Source organism: Temnothorax curvispinosus, unplaced genomic scaffold (assembly GCF_003070985.1).
Source record: "Temnothorax curvispinosus isolate PA1 unplaced genomic scaffold, ASM307098v1 QBEX01002427.1, whole genome shotgun sequence".
In the NCBI taxonomy this organism is placed as follows: Eukaryota; Metazoa; Arthropoda; class Insecta; order Hymenoptera; family Formicidae; genus Temnothorax; species Temnothorax curvispinosus.
The window spans coordinates 73422-98280 of NW_020212207.1; the positions used below are offsets into that span (position 1 = coordinate 73422).

The following is a 24859-nucleotide window of genomic DNA, read 5'->3' on the forward strand; positions in this document are numbered from 1 at the left end:
TCAATAATGGTACTTATTAAGAATTCTATTTTATAAATCAATATCATGTATATAAAAATATAATAAATAAATGAAAGATTTTAGAAATATTCCAAGATTAAGTATTACATCAGCACTAATATCTTTTAGCCTGTCCAACTCAAGGCAATGAATCTGACATGTTGCATTTATTATACATGTATCTTAAAATTATCTATACACAATATAATTTTAATTAAATCATTTTTCAAATAGATATTTGGTAATAATGCTTAAAGAACAACCAACACTACTCTAATTAAATTACACTTACCTTGTGGTTGCTCCGCCGTTGCCCGAAGCCTCCCAGGCCGCCTTCTCCTCCTCTCAGATTTCTTCATAGCGGTCGCACAATATTCACTCGCGAACACGATTAATTGCCATCGCACGTACATCGATCTCGAGAATACAACGATCGCGCGATACTCTGCACGGCACTCCCGTCGCGTCGTCCCGTCCGCGATCGTTAACTCTTCATAGAAAACAATCACATTTCAAAAGATAATAAAGAGCTGTCGCGATGAACCGTTTCTCGTTACAAAACTCTTTTTCGTTCATCGCGAGTTTTATAAGACCTTCGCTTACTCGTTCACGAGGAATGATCTCGTGTTGCTCGTAATACTCGGCTCGATTGCGCCCCGAAAGACAATAAAAAGTCGTCGCCGTGAACCGTTTCTCATTACGAATCGTAAAAGTTTCTTAATCGTCGCAAATCGCACACGCTTAACACGTTCGCCATCGCTGCTCCGATTGAAAAAACGACCCCCGCGGATGTTATTTTTAATAGTTACGCACAGTATGCCGCGCGTTTTCACGCAAAGATAAATGCACTAAATAGGTTAGGTAAATACCTAAATAGGCAACTGCATGAGTATATAATGCATAAAACGTCATACATGTATAACCGAGTGTATAACGTTATAAAGTTGTGTCACTCACATATCTATAATATGATTTTCTCGTGAGAATCGGTTTCGTCGCACACATGTAACGAACGTGTTAAGAAGCGTTGCTCGTTCGCGAGAAATAATTGCGTTACTCGTAAAACTTGTCGCGATTACACCCCGAGAGATAATAACGCGGAACTGCCTACCTGCGTGCCTGCCCGCTCGAGACTCGAAGCACGAGTGACGAATGACGACACGCGATAACTTTGTGTATACCCGGCGTCCGCGTCGTACGCGAGAGAAAACAAACCACGCGCCGACCGTTGGCGATGTATTATTTTTATTAATTTCGATGTCCGCGTTCCCGTTGAGACGCGTTGTGATACGTTGTAATGCGCACCTGCCGCCAAATGGCGAATGCGTGCTTTTCAACGCCGTAGTGCGTCGATTAGAAATCTTGAACTCATTTATAGCGTTTTCGATTTGCGACTCAAACCGACTCGGGTTGCATCATGTATACAGGACTCTAGCATCATTGACGTGGAATACATACATATCTATGTATGTATTCCACGTCCATTGATGCGACCCGAGTCGGGTCGAGTATAGTAAATCGAAAACGCCATTTAGACACACGTTCGCGTCTGTTCTTTTTCGAAGGCTTACCTGGGGCTCGATTCTTCGAATTCATTCGCAAGAGAGAAACGTATATACGATTCGCGATTAATAAACTTTTACGATTCGTAATGAAATAGAATAGAACGGATCTTGATATTGCGTCATGCAATTACTACAGTTTCGTTAATGTCGGTTCTATAATAAATCGGAGACGGATGTTGGAACGCAGCCGAAGACCGAAGGCCCAATGAGGAGAGAGAATTCATTTTCGAGGAAAAAACTCTCTCATTGAATCGTCGGGTGCGTTCCGAAATCTGACTCCGATATACGATTTATGTATTGTAGAACCGGCCTAAAACATCGCGGGCATCGAAACTAAAAGTATATAATACAACGGTCGGCACGTGTTTTCTTAAACGCTCCTTTTATTCGCGATCATAAATAAATTCCTACAATTTGTAACGAGAAACGAGACCACGATTCGCCGCGATGGCTCTTTATTATCTTTTGAAATGCGCGATCGTTTTCTCTGAAGAGTAAAGCCCGCACACACACTTTTTCGTAACAGTAACAGTAAAGTTCGACCAATCGCGTTGCTCGATTCGGGAACGTACGGCCGTACGTCGATTGGTCGAAACTTTATGCTAAGACTCCATAGACGCGGAAACGCCATGCGGCAGAGTGCGTTGACCAATCACAAATTTTGATTTTACCGCAGGTGACTTGCGGCAGCCTTCTGATTGGTCAACGCACTCTACCGCACGGCGTTTCCGCGTCTATGGAGTCTTAGCATTACTGTTACTGTTACGAAAAAGTGTGTGTCCGGGGCTTTAGCGAGAACGCGGACGGGAATGCCGGCAAAGTGATACGCAGCTCGGAGTTTGTTCTCTCGCGACGATATAGTTACACGCAAAGTCGCGAATTCATCGCACCCGGCGCGGCGCCGTTACACTCGCTCAGGCGGCGCAGGTGGGGGTAGAGGGTAGAGGAGGGCAAGATGACTAGGCATATGACGCACCATCGCACATCGCGCGCGCCGCGTCTAGTCATTTTTCCCCCACTCTATCCCCACCTGCGTGACTCGCCGAGAAGACGCGAACTCATTTGGTACCACTGCGCGAGCTAACACGGACGTCACGGACGCGGCGCGGAACAGACACCTCGATCTAAAGCTGGCGCGTTTCGCGGTTCGCCATTCGTATAGATTCGCCGTTTAACAATGTAGACCCTCCACTATTCATACTTCGTCATATGTTATTCGCGATTTCTCGATTCATCTCTTTGATTTCGTCAAAAAACTGCTCCGCTGGCGAATCGGCGCGAATGGCGAACCACCACGAATCACGAATCAGGATTCGCGCATAGTCTGGCGCCAGCTTCACACGGATCTAACGTGACTCCGAGTTTCGAGCAGGCACAGGTATAGGCAGGTAGTTTTGTGTATCGCTCCGTGTCGTTGCGTTATTAAGTATCTCTCGCAATCTATCGTCGAGATTAAATGAAGCTATAGAGAGAAGAGACACGGCAATAAATAATATCAGTGTTTGTCGTTAGCTTTCAAACAGACACGTAGTAAGTACGGAAAACGCCATCATCCTTTAATATATATTTCCGATTATATCAGTGATTTAAAATGGCGATTCGCGTAGCTCGTGTATCGAGGCTGTTCATCAAATCGCGTGTACGTATTTCGCGCGATTCATAAAGTAAAAGCAAACATCGATACGACGGGGATTGCGTCGCGATATTTATTATTGAGAGATTAATTACTTTTTCGATGCCGCTCGCGTGTTCGCACATATATATTTATCGTCGCGTCTTTAAATTTCTCGTCGTACGGTACCCCAGCGAGAAATGACCCGTCGAATCGACGTCTATCGACGGGTCATTTCTCGCTGGGACTGTCGGAGCATCGCGGATCGAGTTTTCCGAGTCGCGATTAATCTTCTATATTTTTATATTCGTCGACCGTCGCGGCATAAATTCGGTATCTGTTCCGCGTGCGCGCGAGTGTGCGTGTGTGCGTGTACGTATGGTAATTAAAACCCTCTGTACCACCTGAGATACATCCGTCGCAGTAATTTGTGAAACGTCACAGATGTCGGGCGGATCGCGGGTTCGCCATTTCTCGCTCTTTTTTTCGCCGCTCTCTTACGTCACGACGTATACAGCCGGTACATCGCTAAAGTGCGCGCGTCACGTACGATTAACGTCGGGGGTGCCGTTTGAATCGCCGCACGATCGTAATTAACGTACTTTCGCAGGTGTCATGTGAGTGCCACACGAGGGAGCGAGAAGAAACGGAAAAATGAGAGGAGGAGGCGGCCTGGGACGGCGTCGGGCAACGGCGGAGCAGCCTTGCGGTGAGTAGTTTTCGTCGATATACTTGTCACTTGCACGGAGTAAATCGATCGTTTCACACGCGATCGATTATTCTCAGAATTATTAATCCTCTGTCTGTATACGTTTTTTATGCACCCTCGCGGAGCGCATACGCGGACCTGTCACGTACGACGCTATTTTTCTCTACTTCAAAGTATTTAAAAAAAATACTGAAATTTATGAGAAACACCTGTCTGCGCATTGTAGTTGATTTTACAGTCATTTTGATAAACATTGTTTATTTAATATTTTCTGGCAGGCTTGCAAGTTTTACAGTTACGAGCAGATTATCATTTTGGTTCGGACGCTGCACGCTGTAGACCCACGTATACAGACGAGGGGGATTAATTATTTTCAGCATTGTCGTAAAATCGTATTATATTAAATTATATTTGCATTTCCTTACAGATCAACGGAGCTTCTCAACCTGTGCGATAACTCCGCCGCTGCGCGTCGTATCGGTGAGTCAGAGATTACGCTTCAGTTTAATTTGAGGTAATGGATCTATTAAAATTATATTAGGTATGTATAGATATATATGATTCTACCTCACGTAAAGATACTACGATATAGATAAAAATAATGGCTCATAAATTCATTGCCTCAAAGTGGATAGAATATAATAGATCAGGATCGATATTTAATTGAGGATTATGTATAATTATTCCTTAATTTATTGTGCGCACGTTGATACGTTCACATTTTCGCACAGAGCTTGCAAAATAGAGCTCGTTATATATCAACGCATCAGTTAGTGACGTATTTCTATTATACGATAGAGACTAATTGCGAGATATATTATCTGTTTATATACAGAGAAAAATAAACATTTTACAGCCAAGGAAAGCACTTACTTATTTCATTTTATTTCTTTTAAGTAAGTTTTTCTTACAACAAAGAATATTTTTTTTACCAATAGTTTTCAAATATCTTGACACAAGTCTTTGAAAATCAGAATATTGTTTTGAGTAAATGTAATACTTAACAATGACTTTATGGTAGATTTGCGGATACATAACTTTATTAAATACTTAATCCACAAATCTTCCATAAGAAATCATTGTAAACATTAAATTTACTCAAAACAATATTCTGGTTTTCAAAGACTTTTGTGTCAAGATATTTGAAAACTATTAGTAAGAAAATATTCTTTGTTGTAAGAAAACTTACTTAAAAGAAATAAAATAAAATAAGTAAATGCTTTCCTTGGCTGTAGAGTAGAATAATTAATTATTTTTATGTGTGTGTATAACAATTTATAAGAATATTTCGCGGATATATAACAAAAATGATAGAATAGTTCAATTGTCTAATGTAACTTTAATCATCTACTGTCTTAATATTAAACTAAATAATTGAAACATGACATAAAGCTTAAATTAGTTAAAGTCAACCGAATATAGTTTATAATTTTATGCAGCGGCTTTTATATTATGAAGTGAAGTAGTCTGCGATTTTACATAATGGTTCTGGGATTAAAGTTATTTGAGACTTCGTGGATACAAATTTAAATCCCTTAAGCCGCAGGGTTGCATAATGCACGTATAAGCATTAATGTGCTTTTATTGCATCTTTCGATCCTTACTCCGCGCGGTAAAACATTTGGCCGGGTATGAAAGAATTTAACCGCATCATTCATACGTATAGTCAAATAATAAACGCGGGACGCGAAATATAATGTTAATGTCTATGTGTTTTTGTTTCGCGGGATTCCGTTCGACGGACAAACTCAAAAATAGCGAAACAAGAGGAACTGCGACACAACAGTATCGCGTGTACGTTCTGTATCGTGCGCAGTAATGCAAGCTACGCAAATATACATGTGAAATGCATAAATACGTCACTCACTTATACGTTTTTCATATCGCGTAACTGAATGCAATATGTATATTCCTCTTATGCTCAAATTTTTCACGCGGAAACACAAGCAGACGGTGAAATAAAAGTTTAACCAGAAAAGTTTTCTATGACCGCCTGTGTAAATATCGCGATACCGAGAGATGCCTGATATATAACGGGCTGTAATTTGTTCGTTTTAAGATTTAAGAGAGATATTTGTTACGAAGCTGCATCAATCATTCTGATTTTGCATGAAATATGTCATCTAACTGATGCGTATGAATTTGTAGGCGGCTTTTCCATAATGGGCAAAAGTCTAATTACAGAATTCTTTAACCGCTTTAGTGCATTAAATATTCTGTAAAACAGCAATGAAAAATCATGTCCCAATTTAGTTAAAATTTATTTAGTCACATATAATGTGTGTACGTCCTTAATATTTAAATCATAAAAATTTTGACATAAATGTTTTATATGATTGTACTGGTGTAATTTAATGTAATACTAAATCATTGTTAATTACGTACATGTCTACGCGTAAAAATATAAAAGTAATAATGCAAATGGATTCGTCAGAATATAGCAGAATTTTATTCTGAAAAATATCGGCGATGGTTGTTTGAACAAACGCGTCTCAGGTATTGTCTCCGTGATAAAAATGTCGAGTCGTAAGCTTGCGAAATGCGGGACCGCGGAAGCACAGGCGCGCATAAATTATCCTTTCCATTAAAATATGTCCCTTCTTTTTTGAATAAAGTCAAATTACATCGCGGATCACGAGCTTACAAAATTTCGCGATCCGCACCGCACGCATCGGGAATATTCGAATGTCGAATGCACCGCAAAACGCTTCACGGGCATTATCGCGCATCGCGCGTCGGGCACGATGCAAGCAGTTCGCACAATGTATCGCGAAAAGCTTCGTTACGTGCATTTGAATGTCAAACGTTCTAGCATTGGGAAATGTTATTACGGAAAAACAGTGCTCGTAGGTTTTATTCGATGGGGTGAGCCATCGAACGAGTTGTATGCGCTTATTCTCTCGTGCATTTTGCCCTCGCACGAGGGGAGATACGCAAAAGTCCACTTTACGCTGTTAAAGTTAACTTCTGTGTAGCGGTTAAAATTAATGTGCATAAGCTCTTATCTGCATAAAATTCTTACTTGCAATTCTCCATGGACTCTATGGGCTACGATAAATTGGTAGAGCAAAGAGTTCCTTATACTTGGTCTCCGTTCGTTCTAAGATCTCACATTACGGTTATGAGAAGTACATTTTGTAATATGCAAAATGTTCTCCGTTTCTTGCCTGTGAGACATTTTAACCAATTCAAACTTTTCTTTTAAGAACTTTAACTTTTTTCTATTTATATATGTATTTATACGTTTTTCATATATATTATAGTAAATAAATTTCACAATTTATGTATTAAATATATAAATTGCAAAGTTTAATTATTGAAGCAAATTGGAATAAGGTAATAGAAGAAATGCAAGAATAAATGTAGGTAATACATAATTATGTACAGCTAATACTTTCAAAATGACTCGAAAATATCAATTTAAATGGAGATTTGATTAATTTTACTGTTAACAAAAGTTATGTATTTGTAAATTTATAAACTGCATTTTTATTTAAATGTAAAATAAATTAATTACACATCGCTCATTTAAATTGAAATCTTTTTGCTCATTTATACAACGTTGATGTTATCATTTAAAAAATAGGATTAGGACTAACAGTAAAGAACTAAAGAAAAATACTTGACGCAACACAATTAACTACACAACGTGAATTCGTTGAAAATAAGAGCTGCCTCAGGCTAAATCGCGAAATGGATATATAATATTACGCTGCGTTAAAAGCGCAGTAAATGTGGAGTTCGTGCACACATTTTTGAATTTACACAATATTCGCCATCGCCGTCCACGAATCAAACATAGTCGCGAAATGTGCATTAATACCGCGCGTGAACAGGCGCGTTATCGCGCCGTTACTGCTACAGCCGCGATATCAATCGTGATGCAATCTGCAACGGGCGACTGCAGTGGGACAGCGCGAAATGTTCCTTTCCAGCGGATAACGTTGTCAGCAAGAGCGAGAGAAACGCGCGCCAGAAAACTCGCCAGGTTGTGATTGCTTCCCGTGCTTTCCCATTGAGAGTTCGCGAAATTATTTTTGCTATCCATTCGTACGTTCGCGTTCGTTCATTCGTCCGATTGGTGGATCGATCGATCGACGACCGTTCCATCGATCGCGAATGATCGTGACACGCTATTTTCCCGCTCGCGGCGGAATGTGAAGACATTGAGGACGATTTATGATACCGGTTCCTGACTTCTTCCTCTTTTCTACGGCACTCGCGCCTCCTTCCTCCCCGTTAAGATAATCACCGGATGAATGGAAAGTGGGTTAAGTCTGTTTCTGGGAAAATTAAGCCGTCCGAGAAACTTTTGACGGTAGGTCGACATGAGCGACAATAGGAGTGACCAAAAAGTGCGAAATCTTTGTGGAAAGTTCGTCTCTCGTTCTCTTATATTTGCGATATATTTGTTAGCTTGAGATTAAAAATAAAAATTCTTCTACTTCTTCCGCGCAGTTTTCAAACAAATTAAAACGATATAATTTTGAATACGGGTATAAGTTCTATTTAAATATTTAAAGTGTCTTACATTTTGTATGCTCTCCTCTTGAACGATTAAATATAAATTCCTCCAAAAATACCATATTGAAATCGTGACGTCAAACATTCTCAAGTTATTAATAAGTAAGAATCATGAATTTCTAGCTCGTCGAACATTAAAAACGCGAACAGATAGTGGTCTTAATTTTTAGCTAATTAAACTTCGGCAAATCTCAAGAGTTTTATTTTGACGAATGGTAACAGCGATTTGATGAAAATCACATTTGAAAATATCGATTTTATTGATCCAAAAAGTCAATAATTTGAGCGCGATCTTGATAATTTGGGACAACGTGTGTTGTCGTTTTCATCTTTATACCGTAAATTCCCGTCGTTATTCACATCCCGGCACGTTTTGACTTATCGTTTGTTTATCCTGCTTGTTGATATTGCCTTGATTTCTCGTGGATTCCAACGCGTTTGTCACGCGAGTACGTTTACATTTTACCTTTGTCTCCCTCTTTCACCCCTCTCATCTCTTTCCTGCGGATTATATATCTTGTCGAGCGGAGCTCGCCTGTTTCAAAGGTGCGCTATTGAGCGGCATTTACGTAAGATACTCTCCGCGGCGTTCTAATAGCGAAACTTGGAGTTGGCCGATTGAGGAGAGGAAGAGTCAAGAGTGTGGGGGTGAGGAGTGGGCGAAAGGGGCGGAATCACAACAATATTCGAGATGGATCCAGGGGCAATTTCTGACGGCGCGGGCGCATTGAATAGACCCGAGTAGGACTTCAATGGCAAATATTATGTTAAATCTCTCATGAATAGGACAATGCTGGCGGCGCCCTATTATCAGGGTCTTAAACGCGAGTATAAGGTATCATATTAGAACCATATTGTGTTATATCGTGCGCGGCTAGGCTCGCCGTAAAAGGGAACCGGAAACCCCCGTGGGAAATATGTACGCAACTCTTGGAGAAGTTCTCTCGCGCTGGATGAAAAATTTATCTGAACCGCTGTGCGCGGGCTCAAAAGCCGGCAAGCCGGGAGATGAGAGTCGGAGACTGCGAGAGTCTAACATCAACGTGCGGCCGAATCCGCGATAATTCAGACACCTGTTAACTTTATCCCTCGTGCGTATAAATAAGCGCGAAAAATATTGTTCTGAATAAACTCGGCGCTCGCTCTGTAGAAATTTGCTCAGGTAACTGACTGAAAAAAAGTCGTTTCTCTTTCCTTATTACTATCAATTTGAGAAAAAAAGAGGTATAATAGTTCATATCTCTTCAAGATAGACCGGTTTTAAAATACGTTCAAATGCTCTATCTAAAATTAAACGTGGCCGATATTTTATTCAATTAAAAAGAGCTCTGTTGGCGTAATTTACTAAGGCAATATTTAGAATTAAATGAGATAATTTGACGTGCTACTGCATTTTAATTATATGTACATTTGAAATCAACAGCTATGATATTGAATTCGCTAACATGATATTAATTTTTTCCGTATGTTAAATTACATTTATTCAAATGAATAATATTGTCAGTTGTGTGTGTGCGACGGGCGGAATAGAACAGGGTAATGTCGAGCGAAATTGGAATACGCGTTTTGTTCCGGAACGTTTCATTCTGCAGGACACGCTGGGATCTCTATCGACGTAATTATTCGGCGTGGATTCCACTTGACGTTTCGCCGCGGAAGGACACGTATTCTCGATCAAAGTGCAAATTTGTACAAGCCGGGAACCGAATTCCCCGGGCACATAGTCCCGCCGTAGCACCTGATGCTACAGGTGAAATAATAATAAGGCCGATGTGCAATTCGCGTACATATCACGTCGGACGACCCTATTTCGGGTACACATAACTTGCCCTATCTACAATTTCGTGAGTAGAAGCAGACGGAATAAGACAGATGTTGGTGCATGTTTCAAATACGATAGGTAATAGTTAGAAAGAAGAAGATAAATAAGTAACAGAGTAATTGATAAATCTGCGGTAGATAGATTTTTTACAATATATCAAATCGAAAATGTCGAAAACAAATACATATATTAAAAGTTTTTATCGCAAAATCATATTATATAAAACTTTTATTTTTATAAAACAATTTAATTTACATTAAAAGCGGAAAGCTTTTAATGTAAATTAAATTATTTTATAATAATTTTATTAAATTGTTTTAATATAAAACAATCTGTATTCCGATATTTACTGTCAGCATTGTCAGCAACTTTCAGTACTGAAAATCTATAGTATACGTGACGTAAAATATAGATTTGTAGTACTGACAGTGAATATCGGAATGCAGCCTTAATAGGCTTGTAATAATACGAGTGTAATAAGAGATATGTGTACTCTACATTCTTTAAATTCTTTCCAAAAAACTTTTGCTTCCAACGAGCATTTACATATTTGCTGGAAAGTCGTACATGTAGACACTTGTAGAATATCTTGGATGAAAAATGGACTTTCTCGAAGGAACTTTCAATATTTCAGGTTCTTTCATGTTGTCCGTTCCAGAAAAAGAAAGCGTTAAAAGACTAACAAGCGCTGTCTTACGCAGTCGCTCTAATAAAAGGAACTGAACTCTTTCATTTCGAGGGAGTTCGCATCTTCAAATCCATGTCGTACAGATGAGAATTTCTCTTGAATACCGTCATTGAGCCAACTCACAGACTCGCAAATCCTCTATTAGTCGCGAATCGTTTTCCTTTAAGCTACCCTTGGTACGTGCCCGGCGGTATCTGTTTCTCTCGTATAAGCTTCATTCTCCTTATACTGAATTAAAGACAAACTCAGCTGCTCAATTTCACAACCATTAATATCACATAGGAACGGGAAGAATAGAGAGAAAGACGAGCAGAAACGATTGTGTGTGTGTGTGTGTGTATGTGTAGTAAAAAATAATTTAAACAAATAATGCACAAAGGGATTGTCCTCTGATATAGCAACCGACAGGTGATTTGCAAATCGAAAGAACTAACGGTTACGTCTGTTAGCGTGTTTCTTAATGAGCAAACATCAATAGCTTCTGAGCGGGTAACGAAGTAATGCAACAAAGAAAAATTGGAGTACATTTAATTAATGGCTCGCGTACGCAATGTGAATAACATTCCTATTCCGCAAAGCGACCTGAATAAATTTTGCGAAATAGCACGTGCGCGCACGACTTGTGACATGTCATGCGTACTAATAAAGGCTCGTTATTATCCCTTGAATAATTGAGAGCAACAAGATGAGGCACGTGCAGTTCTCAAATGTAAAGGCGTCATAATCAGGAGCAGATGAAACACCTGCTTTGTCTTAAAATATGCCTTTTTCGTCTTTTGAATAAAAAACTTTATTTTATATATATTATTTCGTGTTTGATTAATGTTAATTAAAATAATTTTATTTTCAATGCAAATTTTAATATTTAAAAATTTTCTTTTTTGATTTTAAAGAAAGATAAATTAAAACATAAAGTAGGTATGTTTTTTAAATATTAGTTCAGTGATATACATATTTCGAATTTGTTAAATAAAACTGTATCTGATGATAGTGTTACTCCGAATAAAATACTTCGAATAGGATATTCTTTGTTTTGGAAAGAAATATCTGTAATGATGTTTCTATAATTTTGTAAAATGTGTAGAATAATTTAATATTTATAAAGAATACAAATTTAAATTACATTAACTATAATTATTTAATTGAAACATCAATGTTTTGTCCAAGTATGACAAATTTCTTAAGTATGTTTAATAATTTGTTTATACGAGACAACTCTGTAGAAGGAATAATGAAAAACGAGCAATAAAAGCGGCAAATCGAAGTAGATGTAATCCAGCAGTAATAACTTAGCAGTAATTTAGCAGTAACGTAAAATGATATCAAATTGATTTAGTACTCGCTTTAGAATATGATCCTCTAAGTGCAACGTAAACCATATAAACTACGCCAGAGTGGTAAAATGCAGGCACAGCATCGTAAAGTCTCGGCATATCATGTATCGTATCTCCGAGCATTACCAAAAGCGAGAATATCGATCGATATTCGATTTTACAAACGATCTATAAATATTTTATTATTTTTCTTCCAAGTTATAACAAGTGCCAATAGTGTGTTCGCTCAATGATTTTCTAGGTGGCATACATTACTTATCGTCTAAAATTAACACTTTTGCGGTGTTGATAGAGATTTTTGTATTCTTGTTTTTGATGGAAGTAAAATGTCTATCTCCGCGTCGAAATTAAGTTGCCTTAATCTTCACACACACACACACATAACAGTAGATTTAGTTTCTCTAGTCATTAATCTTTCGATGGTCGCATCAAATTTCAAGACAGATAGTCATGTGAGACGTAAGATATATTCCACATAAGATATACATATAATTACGTATAAATAATTATACGTTTTATTTCTTTCCTTGTAATTTAATATAGAGAGCCAATTCTTAATGCGTGTAAAAAATGAATTTTTGTAAAAGCGAACATGTATCAGATTGGAAAGTTGTAGAGATATAAAATAATGTGAGATACATCTTTAACTCCGTGCGATCCTCGAAGGATTAAGAACGTTATTGCTCAAAAAGACACTTGGAGTGATAAATTATTTATTATAAGAGAATGGAAAGTATTGTCTTATTTTATTCATAAATTTTTAAAAATTGAGTGAGGTCTCCCTATAACTTTGGGAAACAACGCGCAACGGGGATGAATCGCTATTCCTAAGTCGAGAGGACGGAGGTACTCGTCACGCTCTAGAGTTACTAACTATAGAGAAAATCACGCGTAAAAATTCGAATTGCGGAGGCTTTTTTTATTTTTACTTTTTGATAAAATTAAATTTAGCTATCAGTACACAGGTCTGTACACGCGACGTTATGCAAATTGCGCCGGTGAAAAAACGAAGAAGAGGAGATGGGGGGGGGGGGGATGAGAGGGATTGCGGCGACGAAAATGGAAATGCAATTTGCAATTGGACCATGTAATTTTTCCAATTTAAATCTAATTCTGGGCGCGAGACATATAGGGATATATAGGGATGCGCCAAGCGAGCCGAATCAGTCTCGCGCGCTCCCGCAGAGAATGTGTTACGATCTACGGCGGGGAAACGCACTGAACTTTTACAAAGCTCTTTTTGTTGCTCGCGGATCGACGCGCTCGCGAGTACGTTGCACGTGCTATTTACGTTGCAGCTCGACGTAACGCCATAGATGCACTAGTATGTTTCAAGCAACGGCTGCCCCTCCTTCCTTTTTTTTCTTTCTTTTTATATGCACGTCATGTCGTTTATATCGTTAAACGCTAATCGACTAGTAAACAGCGTATTTTTGCGATAAAGTGGAAGTAACTGTGTTATTTCCGTCACTTTTGCTAATATTATTGCAAAACCCACGTATTTCTTCTCGTGAAATTTTGTACAGAAATGGTGTCAGTCAAAAAAGCGTAATTATGTCTCAAGTTTTTACTTCTATATATTCGAGGAGTGAAATACTGGCGCGGATATTTAATCTAACAATAAAACATTATCACAGTCCTTTTGTCATACGTCTATGTCTGTAACATGAATGAAGTAAAATAGTATTTTCGAGTAGTTTTGGAAAAAGTTGAAGGCATAAGATAGCAAAATTATTAATAGAGCGTTCCATTGTAATAATCTCGCAAATTCGCGAGGCCAACATCACGGTCGTTAAGGCTTTCAGTCGCATATAAATTACTGCCACCCTGAGGCGCTGCTCTATCTCTCTAATGTACTGTATAATCCTCTCAGAATAATTGGCTTTATTATTATCTCAAAATACATAACGCAAAATACATAAAGTACAGTGCAATATTATACTCTGCGCCGTCTGCTAAAAATATGCAGTTTAAAATTAATTCTATATTTTTCATTTTATTTTTTAAGAAACATAATACTTTATTTTTCTTCTTCGTAATAATAAAGTGGAACATATTTTTTAAAAATATAACCCATGATCAGTTATTATATACGCTATTTACGTTATTCAAATTTGCCTTTCTTTTTCTTTTTTTCTGATTTTTTTATCTTGCAATTTTATCTTATATTTGATTCTTAATATTGCTATTTTACATGAGTAAAATTTGTGTGAGATTAACAACTCTCGCGTAATCTTTGAGTAAGTATTATGAAAACATCTTGGATCTTGCCAAGTCAATTTGCAAATAGCGTCTGAGATAGAGACTCATAAGTAACAGCAATTAACTGCACGTCTGAGATAGATTTCATTGCGGTAAATACGGAGACCTGTGATGTGTGTAATAATTTAAATTAATTAAACAGAGAGAGGAGAGAGAAATAAGTTTTATAAACATTATTGTAATTACTATCAGATGCGAATATTTTAATATTGATTATGCTGTAACAATTATGAAATATCATAATGTATTATATATATCGATATTATACGTGATACGTGATAAATTTATTGTTTTATATGCTGCTACACATATTATTGACAAATTTATTTAATAATTATAAGCAGTGGGCTTACTTCCTAGATGAAAATCGTTAACAAGGAAAGATTAATTTAGAGTTGCCTTCATTTTAATATCATGTTGTGAAACTCTCACGTTTCTTTAAAGTTATAGACTTTTTAATGAACTCCATAAATTCTTTATTAGTGTAACTTTAACAGAGAAAGTTGTTGCTAATCAAACTTCTTGATATTCGATCAATAACCAACATCTTGGTGATGAAGCCGTAAATTAAATTTTCATCTATTTGCAATGGTTCTCAATTCACTAAAATATTTTAATTTCTTATTTTAAATATTTCCATATTTATTTCATCGAGCATGCATCAACTCCAAAGTGAAATAGAATATTCTATACTCTAGAATATTCTATACTATTAAAATAGAAATTCCGACTTACAGGATTAGCCAATATTTTTATTCGTAAACTTGTACATACTTCAGACGTGTAAGATCTCGAAAAAGTGCAGTGTCTTCCGGTGAACGTTGTAAACGTGCGGTAACACTTGCAAACATCCTCGTCGTACACGCTGATGTAACAGCCGTTCGCCATTTCGGACCCTACCGCGGCGTTGCTGGCAATCGATAATGGCGTTACGACAAATATAGACTCTGCACTCGTGCAGCTTGCGCACAATATTTTCTCTAAAATCGGTACGAACAAACAAGACGCGCAAGATTTTTTGAATGGTATGGATTTGGAGGATGTGGTTCGGTTAGCTGATATTCGCAGAAACGAAATCGACTGGGAGGTATATCCCACCTAAATTGGTTTTCGACAAATCGTAAAAAAGAAAGAGAAGAGAGAGAGAGAGAGAGAGAGAGAGAGAGAGAGAGAGAGAGAGAGAGTGTGTGTGTGTATCAAGCGAGCATTATCACGCGCAGGATACGAGAGGTAGCAAGAAATAAGAAATAAGGATATAGCCGCGCGCGTGTTGAAATTGTCGGGAAAATGAAAACATTCGACAGACGATCCAAGAAAGAGGGTGAGTTTGGTATGTTTAGCGGGAGATCCGCGATATGGAAAATAAAGCACGTCGACGGGGATGGAAGAGCAAGTTGAAAGATATCGAGGAGTCCGACGGCCGTCGTGAGAGTTTCCGTCGACGCGCGAGCAAATCCGAGAGATCGTGGAATTCGGTTGTATCCGCACCTTCTATGGCCTTGAAACGCGGAGATTTACGAGAAAAGTGGTTTCAACTCTGACCTGGATGTTATTCTTTCGTTTAAGCGTGCATGATTAATATGCGGGAATTATGTCGAGGTTTTGGGAATGTGCCGGTCTCCGGGGAAAAGGTGAATTTATTAGGAGACGTCAACTTTGTGTCGCGCAACGTGGTATTTATTTTTAGCCAGTGAAACCGCGAGATTACTTTACCGAGCTATTTTCCGTGCTTGCATAAACACCATTCCGAGGAAACCGCAAAAGACTGTTTCTTTCCTCTTCGTTCGAATTAAACATTGAGTATGTGTTACTTCATTTTCATTTTCTTAATACATCATAAAGTCTGATTTTTTCACGTGTTATAAATTTTACAAAAAATTCTTTTTTATACATATATCACGTAAAATTACTCAATTATAATATTAGTAAAAATTTATATTTTAATATGTATTAAAATACAAATTTATTTAATATATTTCTAGTTCAGAGAAAAGCCATAAACGAATTATTTAAAAGTCGAGGTATCGAAAGCACATTAGTGTAACTTTGAAAATAAATATTGCAGAGCACGTCTCACCGCGGCACTTTGGTTTGTTCTACTACATTGCTACCTGTGATACCGGAAGTATTATAAGTACACAGCTACGAATGACTCTCGTATACTTGTTTGGATTACGTGAAGCCACCACCAATGTATATATGTACTTGCGTTTGTATGTCGCGTCGATAGACAGTAGTTTGCGAAGAAACTGTGTATACAGGAAGTGGAAAGATTCCAAAAGGCCGAGATGCAATCTCGACGATGTACGCGGGCGACATTCGGTCGATCACACATGTGATTCCTGTGTGATTTTGTTTCTCGAATATACTGTCATCTAATTTACTTCGTTGACTTGAAATGTCAGTACGTGTGGACACTATGATCTTCGTTTTCTTATCTATCGCGGAAAATATCCAAACCATTATTGCATAAAATAAATATCATATACAAGTGAATTGTATCCATTTCATATAGATTTACAATTTTTGTTGTAATAATTGAGAGGAAAAATGAAATATAAAGTTATTAAATGCTTTCTTTCTATTTTCAAACAGTCGAAATAAAAGAAAGCTTTATTCATCATTGTATATGGTTTTGCATGAATTGCTGATTATCGGAAAACACATGAATATCACGTTAGCACGTTCTTTTATTAAAATGAATATAAATTTTAATATTAATAAGTAAGAAACGAATATTATATTTTACTTGATATTAAAATTGGATTTTTGTTGAATTTTATAACCAGATATTACATTTTTTTCTGCAATTGATCCGAATCAATAACATTCTTATATAAGAGATGAATAAAACAGTACCAATCCGTCTGTCAAATTCAGGCTTGAAATTACCCATTGATTCGTGCGCATCTTTTATTTTAATTAATCAACGATTTGCATATCGTTTTTATCTGAATATTTAAATTAGCGGAGATTTCTAGTGGAAATACCAAATGTTCGTATTGAACATGCAAATTCAATTTGATATCTCTCATGAGAAACGCAGATCTGATTTTGATATAATTAAAGATGGAATATCAGATACAATAGAAATTTTGGCACGAAAGTAAAACGCGAGAGCGAGATTAAATATTAAGATTTGAGGATAAAGCTATATATGAGAATCAATTGAAATTGTTTTGCTATTTCTCTCTACTTTCTCCGCCAATTCACATTGCAGGCATTCCCGATTCACAAGCACCTTCTCGTGTCCTCGGAAAGATGATGACTCCGCTGTAAGTAACTAGCGCGTCCACCCGGTCGATTTAAGCGGTTTTTTTCTTCTTTCTCTCGAGGAAACGTCGTTACCCGCAGCCGACAGAAATTGCCATTTGCACGAGGCGCGCGGCTCCTTAATTAAAATCCCAGTTCACCATGTTGCTTCCGTGCTTCCCTCGAGCTTTTCGTTTCGTCGCATAAGCACGAACACGCTGTTCTACCAAGATAAAAGTGCACGATGTCAATATACTAGACATTTGTATGTAACTCACATTTAATTTGCGATAAATAGCATATCATCAAGTCTCCGGTTATCAAAATATCCTGTGAGATTATTAATTTAATTATTGCCCGCCTTCTGTCGGAATTGTGTTAAACCTGAACTACTGATAGAAAATTAAATGTGATGCGAATACTATATGGATTATAAGAAAAAAATTGAAAAAAGCATTTTTTTATATCTCATTTATTACTTCAAAACAATTATAGTAAAAAGTGATTTTACACATACATGAGTTATATAGATTTTTATAATAGATAAATTGATAAATTACTTATACAATTTATACAATATATTGTATTAATAAATTAATACAATTTATATGATATTTATATCTCACGCAATAATAGTCGGAATATTTTCCGATAGATAAGAGATGAAAATTATAATAGCTGCATGCGTTGACACTTGAAATCGCCGAGATGAATTGAACGACAGTATATGTTCGAGAAATAACGAAAAACGAAATTCTCACATGATTTACGAAATGTCGTTCAAGTAGTCGAGATTGCACTTCGACATCTTTTGGAATCTTTCCATATAGCCTTCCCGTGTACAATTTTCTCGTGAAGTAATCTTTGTAAAATGTGAAATATACGCAGTAAGAGTGCATTAATTTTATTTTTAACAAACAATTATAAAGCACGTGGATTATATCAGTATTGATTAATCCAGCTCCATTACTGTGTAGTTACAGCTCAATTTTTGTATGATGATTTTATTGAAGATGCTAATAAACCACCCCGGTGTAGAAAAATTTTGGGGGATTTTGGGATTTTTATAGAACACTCCGATCACTTAAAAGTTTTCCAATTCGATAACAACCGGCACGTCCAACAACTTGTCATACGACAGATCGTAACACCCTATAATAGTAGACCGAGTGCTATTACATGATACAAAGTTCGAGGTATTTCCGCGCGATTAATCGAATGCGCGTTCATCATGCACGCACTAATCTCCCTTTAAAATCCCCGTAATGGCTGTGGCGCGCGTTACCTCGCAGCGGATATTGTTTCTAAAGAGCCGCGACACGTTCTCGTCTCCCTCGTCCCTACGTACGGTGGTACACGTGCAAGTTCGTACATGCCGGTAAATATGTACCTATCCTGCGCGCGCGAAGCAAGAGGACCGCGCGTAAATAACGTCGAAGAGGAGCCGACGATATTGTCGCTGCCGTGTGCATGTTGTAAATAACTAAGGACAAGGACACGATTTGCGGAGGCGACCGCCCTACATGTTTCAGCGTTTAGTGAGTTGCATGCTTGATTCAGGGAACACGGAGTACCAGACACAATCGACATAAGAAGCACCTGCTTTGCGGTGCGCGCGGTCATATTGCGTGCTGTTTCTTCGCGTATTTGTGTGTCGCGACGCATGCAAACTTTCACGGGTGCAATCTGCACATTTTTGCATGGATTCGTTTATTTGCGCGATTGTAGGTCGAACTTGTTGCAGTCAGCCTTTATGTCTGTTTCGTCTGTACGCTCCCGTATTTTGTTGCGGCGCGAAGTGGAAGGAAGGACAGTGTGGACAGTATATGTCACGAAGAATAAACGAGTCAAGTACGAATGGATGAAAGAAAATTGATCGTTGCAAACAAATAGACCGACGTTAACTTCTTCCAAATTAGAGAAAAAGAGAGTAATCTAAATAACTTTGTTAACAATAGAAGATGATAGAAAGTTGTTTGCAGTAGTTTCATGAAATAATCTATTTCCATCAATTAAACATTAAACTGTTGATTCTATCCCATGCCTCGGGTAGAATCGACAGTTTAATTATTTCCTATACATTTTCGTCGCTTTCAAAGTTGTTTGGTATTGCGTTTGTGAAGTCAACAATAATATTAACTCTGCAAAGTAGCAGTAAATTGTCAGTCGTAACAAGAATGTTTGTTCCGTTTGCTCGCAAACTATGTAAACTCCAATTGCACGTAAAAAAAAAAAAACGCACGAGTTACTATCGTGAAAATATAATATCTCGTTAAGTCGGCTGAGAAAATCTGTTTACGGAATTAATTTTATAATTTAATATACGCGAAGATATGGAAGTACGGGTTATTAATGGCGAATTTAATTAAGCATACGTGAATTTTATTCACGCGAGAGGGAGATTATTATTGATACATGAAACGCGGAGTAAACGGATGATGGAGCTTGGAATATAAACAGAAAAAAATTTTACACAATTTTCGACACGCTCAACCAACCCTTCTTTCGAAGGACGATGCCATAAAAATCTTTAATCGGACGTATATTACACGATCGGCGGCGACGGGGGGGCTTTAGATGCAGCGGTCATTTTTCACGTCGAACGGCGCTAGCAACCAAGATTATTGTGATACCGGGTTTATTTCGCGAGCGTGCATCAAGCATGTGGAAAATTTAATGCCGTCTGCCCGGAGAACAAAAGGCGATGCTACGGCGTCGTTTTAATGAACTTGGTCTTTAAAGCGCCTGTCAAATCCATAATTCTGGCCCCTATTATATTTACGTTATTGCTATTGTATCGCTTATCCGTGGTTAGTCACGTTAAATGATATAATGAAAAACCGAAAAGAATTCTGGAGTTTAAATTATGATAGATTGTGAAAATAGAAATAAGCAAATTATTCTGATTAAGGAGGGAATAAATGAGAACAATAAACTTTGATGATTAAATCTTCCGTCTTGAATAATTTGACTAAATATAATATAATATATTACATGTATTACATATATGTGTATGTGTGTGTCTATGTACATACTCGTATTAATATCTAAAATAAAAACAAATATAAAGAAGAAACCAAATACGATTAGCTTTGTAATTCATTTTCTTCGATAAAATGAAATTAAATAATTAACGATTCTACAAATAAAGTCAGAACTTTAAATTTTGTGAAACTTATTGCAAAATTAATGGCAAATTTGTACAAAAACGTGTTACATTTTGGAATTATATTTTGATATTGTTTTTGTCCATGAATAATAAACCAATTATTTTTGTTAATTATGATGAAACATCGTATCAAAGTTCATCGTCTTTATTATCGAGCACTTACAATCACGCTTCCACTTGACGTTTGCGATACCATATTGGTTTTACTATCGCGTAATAATAAAAAGATCGCGTTAAGATGAAGTACAGTTGAATTTAATATTAATGGCACCTCTGTGCCCCGCGCGTAGCGGGGTCGAAATTGCCGCAGGATATTTTAGACAAAACTCGATTAGTAGGTGGAAGTTCTCTGCAGCGGCGTCTGCACCATTATTGTGAAAGCCACGGCGGGAAAGTACCTGCGACGACAAGAGCTACCTCTGCGTTTAATTAACATGCATTCGAAGTGGCGCGCGAGGGTTACTTTACAACCGGACATTCATGCACTCGCAAGTAAGGGAAAAAAAGGAAAGAAAAAGAGAAATTGCGCGAAAAAAATTACATTTCGTTTGCGTCGCACGGCGTGTCGCGGTTTCGGATAAATATTACAGCGGGTATCATATGAATAATCCATGTTCCACGCGCGTCCCAAAGTAGTATTTTGAGACAAACGTAATCACCGCGCGTAAAACGGCCGAGTAACGACGGAAATGAATTTTTATCTAATAGCGAGATAATCCACTACCGTTTGTCGTACGCCTATCTGCGCCGTTGCGTCTTATCGTCGTTACAAGTCGCTATAAACTAGACGTTTATTGCGCAACGCAAGCTAATAATGTTAAATCTTAAATCTTGCCCTAATAAAAATTCAAATTGACGCAGCTATGTTACAGCTGTGTTTATTGCTCTCTTAATTTCTTATAGATACTATCTATTTCTTTTTTACTTTATCAAGATGAATAAAGAGGCTACGATTGTATCGATTATGAAAAATTTCACATGTGTTTAAATGCCAAATATTTTTTTATCTTCTCTGATTTATAAATTGCTAGCAATTTTAGAGAAAAAGAAGAATGACAGATTTATTGGAGATTTATTCAATATTATTTATTCTAATTATATTTAATTTTCTATTATAGTTATGTACTTTTGTTAGCAAAAACTACTTAATTATATTTAGTTATAGATAGAATTAGGGATCCAAAAATTGAAATGAAATGAAGAATTATTGTTCCAAAGAAATATATTTGAAAACTATTTAACAAAAATTTTATTTATTTATATTTGAAAATATGCATAATGAGACAAGATAGAGAACCGAGCTTTTTAGACTTGTTATTTATGACGGTACGTAAAATACTTAACAACCAGTTTTCGATTATTAAAACAGTTTCCAATTTATTCCTTCATAATGAACAGCTCGATTTGTATCCATGCATTATTGGAAACGTGAATCTCAACCGCAGAATCAGATCAGTATGCTTTTTGCTTAAACGTTAATTACCATTCATCAAATATCACAGTAATCTAAGATACCAACGTGCGTAGCCTAAAATCAGTCTGTTCAGACATGCCATCACGATCGAATAATGAATTCTCCACTAAATAGGTTTTACTAAGGGCAATAAGTTCACGATGAAACCAATAGATGGAACCTATTAGTTTACCAGAAACCTCGCTATCGCATAAGAGCCTATCTCATAATAGGGGACTTTCCTCTATTAAATAATAATTAATAAATTCAATTTTACTCGTAAGATTTTTAAAGATAATATTTTTTAGTATAACATATCTTACTAAAAAAGCAATTTATATAATATTTTAAAATTTTTTAATATTATATGTCTCATAAATTTTACAACTTTCCCATTAGTTAATATTAAGTATGCGTTCTTTCGAGATGGTCTTCGTGTATCGTTTGGCAAAGAATTCATCATATCTTTTTGTTTATTGACATCGTGCGGTTTCCGCAGGGCCATTGGCAATATTTGAAGTCAATTGTCGATCTGTTGTCAATAATGTAATATCGGTCTTCACGGACGTTGGTTGCAAAGCCTTTTCTCACGAACCCATGCAAAAACCTTTCGGCAGAGAAAGAAAGGTTGGAGGGTAAAGCGACGCAATGTTCTTTCGATGCTCAGTGGCTTGGGAAACGTAGGAAATTGAAGAAGCGAACTCGTACAAAGAAGAAAAATTTCCTCGCATATAAATTGTACATGCTACCGTGCATATTATACATATATCGAAGGAGATGAAGGAAGACCGAAAGAGAAAAAAAGCTTTCACAATGCCGCTTACGAGTAACTCAAATGTATGCGAAATGCTTTTGAAAACACGGAAAATAACATAGCCATCCATTGCTACAGTACATTTCGTCTTTTGTAAGAAAGATAAAAACTAGTTTGTTAGTGGCATTGTACGATATCTGCAAAAGAAAACATTAACCTATTATTTTTTGAGCTTAGTAGAAAATTATTATTAGACATCGGACTTTTTATGTAGATTGTTGGAAAAGATCAATTAATAACTAAATTTAGGTTATTTATAATATCCAATATATTTATACTGTAACTTGTTACGTTGCAGTATAAATATGTTGGATATTATAAATAATTTAAATTTAGTTAGATATTAATTGTTCTTTTCCAACAATCTGGATATAAACAATTTGATGTCTAATTATTACGCTTAATCAATATAAGAATATGCATAATATGAATATAAATAATGTGTGTAGTTATCTAAGCATATACATATTTTTCTAAGATAATATAAAATTATGTTTCTATATAAAGTATGAAAATTAATTATCTAATTAAAAATTGCATTACAATCTTTTTTTAAACTAATATAAATTTTTTATATTAAATTATTATTCGTGGCGCTAAATAATTTATAAATGACGAAAGTAAATTATGATTTTCGTAAGAATTTTTTTGTAGAAATTTCGGCAAAATTGCATTAAAAACATTTAGGACTAATACTATATCATATTTAATATAAATTGGATAATACGCGGAACTTATTATTAACATACTCGCATGAATTATTTGATTCTATTTTATTTAAAGCTGGATTAATAAAGCCTCAAAATGATGCATCTAAATGACTATTGGAACAAATTAATCTGATGAGACGAAAATACAAACTAATCCGTTCCAAATTAATTTCAATTCGTGATTGAAATACGTCGTTGCTCAGCTCCGTGTTCAACTTCGATCGGTATTTATTAAATTCGCGCATAGGGTTTGTGACTCAGCACGAAATGCCATATTAATTGTTTATCAAACGACCAAATTTTATTGGAAAATTTTATTAAAAAATAAAGCGAGGCAAAAATTTAACGAATAACTTTACGAGGTTGAATAACTTCGTGAAAAATCTTTGGTCGCGATTTTCTAAAGAATGTTTTTATTGGCTAGAGATATGCATACTTTATATCACCGCCACACTAGGGAAATAGTAAAAATAACATAAGGAGTTCAAATTACAAACAAACTTTACTTTTTCTTTTTTAACGTTTTACGAATACGTAAAATAACGTTATTTATATAACAAGTTTTAAGGGAGGAAGGATGTGTAAACTTTCAAGTGCAGAAGCAAAGTTTCCAATAAGGAGATTGCAGCGAAGGTTGATCAAACACTATATCTAAGTCTATCTAAGATCGCATATATCCTTTGCTGACAAAAATTTTTGTTAGTACGATAATGATAATATTAACTTTATTGAAGTTTCGCAACTGCAAAGCTAATTTTAACCAGTAATTCTCTTTCTCTCTTTTTCTTCTTTCTCTCTTTATATATATATATATATATATATATCTCATAATACATATCTCATTTTTAATCAATTTTAAAATGTGTGTCGTGTTACCATTTATAAATTTTGACAGCAATATTAATATTTTATTAAAATTTAAAATGTAATTATTCAATCATCTTG

The 24859-nt window shown here is 36.3% G+C and overlaps 2 protein-coding genes across 7 annotated transcripts in view; both read right to left on the reverse strand.

The window, feature by feature from the left end:
* Positions 1 to 24859, reverse strand: part of LOC112451630 (dopamine D2-like receptor) — a 207921-nt gene that overhangs the window by 53544 nt on the left and 129518 nt on the right. The gene's annotated exons all lie outside the window — the stretch shown is intronic.
* Positions 308 to 1120, reverse strand: LOC112451631. The gene is made up of 3 exons (XM_025011386.1): positions 870 to 1120; positions 604 to 759; positions 308 to 490 (listed from the first exon to the last, which is right to left on the reverse strand). Exons 1-3 carry the CDS (start codon positions 914 to 916, stop codon positions 376 to 378), a joined length of 318 nt encoding a protein of 105 aa, XP_024867154.1. The 5' UTR covers positions 917 to 1120; the 3' UTR covers positions 308 to 375.